The following is an 8,953-nucleotide window of genomic DNA, read 5'->3' on the forward strand; positions in this document are numbered from 1 at the left end:
TGCTTGGGTTGAGTCCTCCTACTCCCTATGAAGGGGCTGGGCTCTGTTGAAACCAGTTTTTCAGGCTTTTGCTCTCTGGAGGTTTTGTTCTTTGGCGGTATTTTGCGGCTTTTTGGAGGTTTCGTGGAAAGCAAACTGTGCCCAGACCTCTGTCTCAGAGGGAAGCCTCAGTTTGCTCCCCTCTGGGTGGTCCAAAACACACAGACTCCCACTCTGCAAACTCTGCTGAGCTGTCAGTCTCCCACAGGCAGTGCACGGCCCTAGCCACAGTCTCAGGGGTCGCCCGAAGCACCCACTTGTCTCTGCACCCCGTGCCCCTAAAACCACAAGCGATATTGGTCCAAGGAGCCCACTTCTGGTGGCTACCTTTGCTGGGACTGCTGTCTGGGGTCCAGGCCCACTCAGGGTGTGCTCAGACCCCGCTATCAAGCAGGTCTTGGAAGGCCACCACCAAGGGATCCCGACAGAGATCGCAAAGGGTTCTCTCTTGCGTGGGCTGGGAGTGTCCCTTCCCTGGGTGGGTCCTAGAGACCTCCAGCTAGTGCACACACCAGGCTATCTCAGGCGCAGGTGGGGAGAGCACTCTGACCCCAGCTGAACAGTGCACTCAGAGCACGAAAGCTTCTAGAGAGCATCGAGTGGCGCCCACACCAGACTCTCCCACACGCAGGCGGGAATGCGTCCAGCCGAGCGGTGACTCTGTGCCCAGCGCAAAGCTGGGGGCTCAATGACCAGGAACTGAAGGCTCCACCACACTCTCTCTGGCATGGGTGGTCACCGGCAGTGGCCATCCTGGGTCCGTGGGCGTAGGCCCGTACCTGTGACCAGATGCCCCTTAAGATCTTTTGCTCTTTTTGAATGATTTTTTTTTTTTTTAATCCAGACTCCAAGTTAATGCTGCTTGCCAACCACAGGGCACTTTCATATTGGGGTATTACTTTCCAGTGGGTCCCTTCTGGTGGCTCCCTTCCCCTTCTGTTTATCTTCTGATATCAGTCTGAGCATCTCCACTCTGCTTTACCTCTCCACTGGCATCTTCTGACCCCCATAGAGATCCAGAAGTGTATAATCCTACATCTCAGGCTGGTTTCATGGGTGTTCAGAGTGTTCTGGTAGATATGTAGCTCACTTTAGGGGACCGGTTGAAACAGGTTTTCCTATTTCCCTGCCATCTTGCCCCTCCTCCTCCAAAGTGATTTATTTAAGATCATTAGTTGATTTGTGATATGTGAAAGCATTTTAGAAAAGAAGCATAATTTGGGTAAAGTTATTACTCTTTCTTTGGCATTTTTAGGGCTAAGATTGAGGTATCAAGGAATTGTCAAAGAGGATAAAATCACATCAAATTCTTAAGACCCCAGGGCATGGTATTTGTTAGATTTTGTTATAAATTTTAAGGTATTGTTATGGGGGTAGTAATGACCTTTTAATGTAGTCAAAATCTATAGAGAGATATATTTTTTTATTTTTGCACAAATAACATAGTGTTGAATAATTGTGTAGTGAGATTATGCCTATTCTACTTCACTTGTCTTTAGAATATTTGACACCTGTGTTAATTCCTCAATGCATTTTCTCACCTTTGCAATCTACATTGAAAATCCCTTTCTCCAGAAATGGTTTTATCTTCCATGTGGAAACCACGTTCTATACCTTTTTTTGGTCATGTGTCTTTCAACACAGCATCTGGTACCATACTAGAAATTTCAAGTGTTTAGTAAATAATTTGTGTGTCCTCCTTTGGCCCACGAATTCCACCTCTGAGAGTTTATAAAAGGAACTGACTGGAGATATTCCCATCAAGTTATCAGCAAAAGTATTCATTGTAGAATTATTTATATTGTCAAAAAATTGGGAAAAAAAACTCTGAATCTATATAAATCATGATTTAATTATGAAGACATTTAAAATAAGATATTTAAAATAATTTTGTACAGAGATAGTTCATAAATTTTTTCACTGTGTCCTTAAGTGCAAAAAAAAAATTTATAAAGCAGTATATACAGTGATTTAATGTTCCTGGAAATGTATATGAGTGATGTCCAATGATAACTGAACAAAGTATGTGTAAATGACGAGGTCTCTAGTCATTTTAAATCTTGGGGTATTTTTTTTTTCCTACAATGAGTAGTAATAAATCAAGAGATATTTTCCTTAAGGATATGCAGTTAATTCAGAAAATAAATTTGTATCTTGTTAGAGAGAAATCTTCACTACCCAACATTTTTGTACTTTCTATTTTGAGTACCTCTGCTGTGAGCTCACAAAATCCATGATAAATGTTACTAGTAATCGCCAATCTTTCACCTAAGACAGAAAATTATTAGTTAGTAATTCTGACTTACTAACAGACAACTGAAGTTGCTAGTTGTATTTTTAAGACTGAAATAAAATTAGAACCATGTTCACAAATTTCAAGAGTCGTACACAAACCACAGAATTTTAAGAACCAATTTTTATAGTAAAGAGAATTAACTTTGGAAGTAAGTAGATCTCATTTTAAATCTTGGCTCTGCCACTTGTTAGCTTTACGGGTTTGTGCAAAATGTAAATGATTGGCTTGTGCATTTTAATGGGATTATATATGTAAAGCGCCTGGTATAAAACACAAAATACAGCTTAGAGCTTAATAAAATACAACTTTCACATGTAGCAGCAACAGCAACATTCTCATCAACTCTGCCCCTTTTTATTTAAAACAAATGCTTTAATTGCATAAATTTGACCTGTAACCCTGTTGCAACATTATCACTTTACTTATTGTACAATAGTACTGTCTGTATTCAGTATACTGTACATTAGCTCTCTGTGGCTCAGTACTCCTTTTGGGTCCGTATCCTGGAACACCATTCATTTTATCCCTCCAGCCCCCATCTCCTGTTAACCACCATTTTTTTTAAAACATGTCTGACCTTTTAGATTGTACATATAACTGCTATCATATAGTACTTGTCTTTCTCTGACTTATCTCGCTTAGTATAATATGCTCAAGGTCCGGCCATATTGTTGCAAATGGCAGAATATCCTCCTTTTTCATGGCTGAATAACTTTCCATTGTGTATATGTATAGCTCTTTTATTCATTAATCCATTGACTGGCATTTGGGTTGTTTCCACATCTTAGCTATTGTGAAGAATGCTGTGTTTAATGCTGCGATAAACACAGGGGGGTGCAAAGATCTCAGCAAATTCGCTTTCATTTCCCTTGGGTATATGCCCAGAATTAGAACTGCTGGATCATCTGGCAGATCTGTTTTTAACTGTGTGAAGAGCCTCCACGTGTTTCCCATAGTCGCTGGACTGATCTACATTCCCACCAACAGTGGATGAGGTTTCCCTTTTCACCATATCCTGGGCAGCACCTGTTGTCCCTTACGACGATAACCTGTGCACCTTTTTAAGTCCCTGATAGCACGATGTCTTTATGTGCTGCGTTGCCAGTTAGGGCTAGTTCCCAGGGCCATACTTGCCAGCTGGACGACAGGCAAGGTGGAGATTCAGTGCAAAGATTTGGTGGTGCTGCTTGACTCAGAGAAGGACGAGGGCAGCTCTGCCTTCAAAAGTCCAAATGAGAAAAAACTGAAACCGAAGTGGAAGTTCTAAATGGTGAGCACGGTGGCAGTCCGGCATCTTTCCACTGACAGGAGCGATCATGCGTTCTAGTGTCCTGCTCCCTAACCATGGTCAGTGTACTTCCGTCCACGATGAGCTTTAGTTCCACCAAAGACACACTATTTGCTATTTTGCCCTCTCTTTGTTTTAACTTCATTTCCTGGAAAATAAGGATAATTCAGTTTCTCCCATACACCATGGGACTTAATCAACTAATGAATATAAAGCATTCTGACCACATCATATTATACGGGCATAAATAATATTATTAATAGGCAGAATGTAATTGACTCGGTAGGTATTTTCCCAGAAAGCAGAGCTCATACTCATTCCTACCTGATGTGAAAACTCTTCTACGCCCATTAATCATTGCCTGTGGAATGGAATTAGCAAATCTAGAAAGCTGCCGAACGCCAGTATCTCTACACTGATATTTAACATTTTGCCCATTAAAATTCTCTCGACAGAAATAAACTTCAGATAGAAAGAAACGTCCTTCAGCACTCATCGACTCCAGAACCCCCGAGACTCTGATCAATGGAACAAGAGTTTCTAGTGTCCCTGGGGCCGTGAAATGCATTTTCGTGTCTCTTGCTGCTGTAACTTAGTAATTCATATCAGCACTTGTATTTATAAATCACAGAAGGTTTGTCTGATGGCCAGAGTGCTGGGGAGAAGGGCGCACCTTTTGTCAGGATCAATAACCTATATTTTAGGACCCAATGTCTCCTTGTGCCATTATTTAGTTCCTAGGCTGGAGATTGCCTCTGCCCTCTGATGTTCAGTTCAGTTTTCAGGGCATGATACCTGTTCATTTTCAAGTGCAAAAAAGTCCTCTATGGTAAGCCTCAGCTTAATAAATAATTTCTTAAGATAGTAAGTGATTTTCTTTCAGTGTGTTTATTAAAAGGTATAGCACCTGATTTGAGACAGGCTTCTAAGAACTGTACAGAATTGTATGGCCTTATGCTTTTGAGTTAATTAATAAATAAAATGAGGTGATATGATTTTCTAGAGAAGAGGAAATGTCAGTGGCTATATGTTCAGAAGACTTATTTTTTACTAAATTCATTTTTTCCAAGTTAGACACTTACAGAATCTTTTAGACAAAAGAATTTTGCAAAAGGCACAAACTCTGACTTTAAGAAGCTCTCACTCCTATGGGGCAGCTCCAGCAAACAGACTGTCGCCAGAGAGGGGCTAATAAGGCCATAATGAAGAAGCAAGCATGGAGCTTTGAGCATGGGTAATTCCACCTGTAGTAGCAATGTGGGATAATGTATGACTAAATTTAATTCAGAAGTTAATCTAAAATATTTGGGAAATACCATGAGACCTGGATAGCTCAGTGGGTTGGGCAATGGATTCTTGGTTTTGGCTCAGGTCATGATCTCAGGGTCATGGGATCCAGCCCCATATCGGGCTCCTCCCTTAGCACAGAGTCTGCTGGAGAATTCCTTCCCTCTCCCTGTGCCTTGCCACCCCCCCACCTCTCACACTCACTCTCTCTTCCAAACAAGTAGATGAAGGCAGATATGTTCTTTAATGATATGACTGTTACCCTGGCAGTCATTATTTTTGCATTTTCTGTTTCAGAGACGCCCAAGCAGATGGCCTGCGATGAAGTTTCGAAGAGGTTCAGGTCATCCTGCCTATGCTGAAGTTGAACCAGTTGGAGAGAAAGAAGGTTTCATTGTCTCAGAGCAGTGCTAAAATTTCTAGGACAGAACAGCACCAGTGCTGGCTTACAGGTGTTAAGACTAAAAATTTGCCTATATCTTTAAGATGCGCGCGCGCACACACACACACACACACACACACACACAGGAGCCCTAAGCTGCTATAGCCTAAAGGAGATGAGATTTCTGGACAAGCCCAGCCCTGGAAAGGTAAAAGAAAAACTAAAACCTATACAAGGTACCACTGACCATTGAACACAGAATTCCCTAGTGGAATGACATTTTATAGTTCACTCAGAACATCTCCTGTGGACTTACCAGAAGTACAAGATGACAGTGCTGTTGGCTTAGGTGCAGGGTTGCAAGGGGATAGAGAAAAAGACAATAATAATAAAGCTTTAGTTCATGAGGGATCTCTACCTTTGGTTCAAATATTCTTCTCTGATGTCTCAAAGATAACTGTGTTCCAAAGCCTGAACCCTTCCTCTCAAAAGAGCAATGATGAATGTTTCAAGATTGCTAAGAGAAACAGCTTGTGCAGGAGCAAAAAACAAACCTAAAATAAGAGGTTTTCTATCTTTCCACCAGACATGTGGCAAAAGGATTTTGTTTTTCTGGTCTAGATCCACTTGTTCGGACAAGTTCATTATTTTGCAGAATGAATCTTTTATCTGTGCCTACCTCTCCCTTGTTAATGAGTGTCCTTTCTATGCGCTGCCCTTTCTGTGGCTGCCAAGCCCTTGGCTAAGGGTTAGGAGAGAGGGAGTGGCACAGGAGATTTTCGGTTCTCCTGCCTCGGAATAAATCACTTCATTCGGTTTTTAAGATACATTGCCTACGTTTTCCCAACTATCAAATCCTATGAAGCCACAGTTGCTCTTGGCTGAAGGAAACAATACCAAGAGTCCCTTCATCATTTTGGAAGCAAAAACATTAAGGGATTCTAAACATATTGGCGGCGGGGGAGGGGGTTGGGTTTTTGGTTTTTTTCCTCCTTACTTTGTGCTGTTTCAGGACTTCAGACCCATGCCATCGTTGATTCCTGTCTACGAAGCCGTTCAGGTCGGCATATCCCTGGTGATAAAAAAGAATGAAAGAACCCTGCTGAATCATACAGTAATTTTCTTTAAAGCACATAGTAGTTACATAAATATATATATAAATATATTTTTGTTTATAACTAACACAAGGCAGGCTCTTGTGACTCAGAGTGCGTTTGTCATCAAGACAAAAACAAACGCGAGACGCGTTACTGCATACTTCCATAGAGTTGTAAAATAATCCTTAATATTAGAATATTTTTATGTCACTTAGCAAAAGTGGTTCAATTAGTCGCAGTGCCGATCGTTCTCCTGCCTAGTTGAGCCACTTTTTCATTCCTATGAAACCCTTCCCTCCCTGGCTAAATAATGCAGGTGCAAAATGCTCTTTAGATGGATCTGACATTTTGCCCTGATGATCATAATCCAGATTTCAAAACTTCTCCACAAATGAGGAAAGCAAAGGCATCGCTTGAGGAGGAAAGTGGTTAATACGTACACTGAGCTCCCAGCGCTTAAATTCAGGTCCTGTGTGTACAAGTTCCGCAACATCTCGACCCATGAGACTGACATCCTGTGCCAAGACGCTGTAGATTCTTCTAGGGGACGGTGTCCAACATTTGCAGATTCAGGTATCAAGCAGCAGAGATGTCTCATAAGCAGCTCTTTACTAAACAGCTCAGCATCTGTATACAGTGTCCGCACTGCACACCATCGGTCTACTAACAGTATCCGATTTTATCTTCACAGTCGTCTGACATAAACTAGTGCCGTCTTCCATCACGTATATTTTGCTTTACATTTTTAAATACCTGATGAGGTTAGTAATTTTTTCCTAACCTACTTAGTTAATAATATCAAAAAAGGACAAAAAAAAACCCAAAACCTGACAAGGCGATTGAAGGATGTGATGACAATCTCTCTGCTGTATCTGCATCCAGTTTGTATGAAGTATCCCAACTTATTTCTTGTGGAGTAGGTTTGGTCAGATTAGCAATAACCAAATGACTTGCCAATGTAACTGGTGCAACTGGTATTCTACAAAGACATAAAGAACACATAGACGATTCCTTTTAGGATAAGATGATGCTTCTTCCACTAGCTCTTGTGATAGGTGTGGCTTCCAATAGCAGTAGATTGACAGCTGTATAAATCTTATGTATATATCCAACTCCTTACACAATTCTTTGAAGTTGTAATGTTGTCTTTCTTCCCTCAGAGCTCATCTTCCATTTTCTATTAAAAGAATTGGCAATTCTGGAAATGAATAAACAAGAAAGACATAAAACTGAATTGTTCAGTGAACTAAAAGCACCTAGAAATGGGGAAAACTTTTTGGAAGTGTGAGAACCCTTCCTAATGAAAGTAGGAGTCAAAGGTGGTTTCTGCTGTCTATGAATCTTTTAGTGGTAAGGGGAAAGGCTGGCTTTTTTTTTTTTTTCATGAAATTTTTATTCTATTTTATATTTCTCATTTGTTCCTGGTGCCCATTTACTGCAAAGGGGAGCAAATGTACACCTTGTTTCTAGAAATTTGGAATGGACATTGATGCTTTGGACTTTACATACAATACATATTAGAAAGGGTACATCTGTTCATTACTTAAATACTATGAACATAGTAGAGAATAACAGTTTTAAAAATTAAGAATAGCAAAGGAACACATACAGGCTTCTGAAAAAATCTGATACACAGTGCTACAGAGGAAATAACATTTGGTATAAAGGTCAACAAAAATGTCTTAAGTCAACCAGATGGCACTGACCACAATGTTGGTTTGGTTTTGAAGTGTTTAGGCTTTAAGATAGATTAACAAACAGAAAACTAAAGATAAATAATAAAGTACAGTTTACCTCCATTATTATTTTAGTTTGAGATACCTAGAGCATTTACTGATCTCTCTCACATGGAGCTTCTAGAGTTGTGCCATCCAGTATCCTTTCCACAAGCCAAATTTGGCTATTTAAATTTAAATTAATAAAAATTAAATTTAAAAAAAAGCCACTGAGTTCTTCAATCACTAGTCACATTTCGAATGCTCAATAACCACATGTGGCTTGTTGGCTTCCATATTGGACAACACAGCACATTCCTGTCATTGCAGAAAATTCTGTTATACAGTGCTGTAGAGCAGAGGTCTTTCAATTCCCTGTCCTTGAACAAAAGGGAGAAGGAAGAAAAAGAGAAGATTTGGTAGTTCTTGGGTATATCCAAGAGTTTTTTATCTCAAAGAGGCAACATGCTCTAATGAAAAGAATATCAGCTGACACAGCTTTGACTCTCCACTACGTTATCTTGGGAAAATCACTTTAACTTCCATGACTCTCAATTTACAATTTTGGAAAATAAAAATATTTTTGCTCTGTCTTCTTTGCAAGGTTATTATTATGCAGATTAACTAAATGTACAGATGTATAGGCTTTTAAAACCTTCCATCACTGTAACCCATATAAAGCCCAGCCTTGGTCCACTCTCAGCACAAATTTGCATTCAGAGGAAGAAAAGTCCATCAATCCTAAAAGCATTCAAAGACAATCAAATAAATAAAAAATTTTCTTGAGAAAATGCCAAAGGAGAAATTGCTCAATTTTCCCCCATCTTCATATTTTCTCTTAATATTTCC

At 40.1% G+C, this 8,953-nt stretch overlaps 1 protein-coding gene across 1 annotated transcript in view; it reads left to right on the forward strand.

The window, feature by feature from the left end:
- Window positions 1-8,696, forward strand: part of PLXDC2 (plexin domain containing 2) — a 472,118-nt gene extending 463,422 nt beyond the window's left edge. The window contains exon 14 of the mRNA XM_044227759.1: window positions 5,208-8,696. Coding sequence (XP_044083694.1) covers window positions 5,208-5,324 — 117 coding nt within the window. The 3' untranslated portion in view covers window positions 5,325-8,696. The remainder of the gene's footprint in view (window positions 1-5,207) is intronic.
- Window positions 8,697-8,953: the final 257 nt, after the last annotated feature.

This window comes from Neovison vison, chromosome 12, assembly GCF_020171115.1.
Source record: "Neovison vison isolate M4711 chromosome 12, ASM_NN_V1, whole genome shotgun sequence".
NCBI classification, from domain to species: domain Eukaryota; kingdom Metazoa; phylum Chordata; class Mammalia; order Carnivora; family Mustelidae; genus Neogale; species Neogale vison.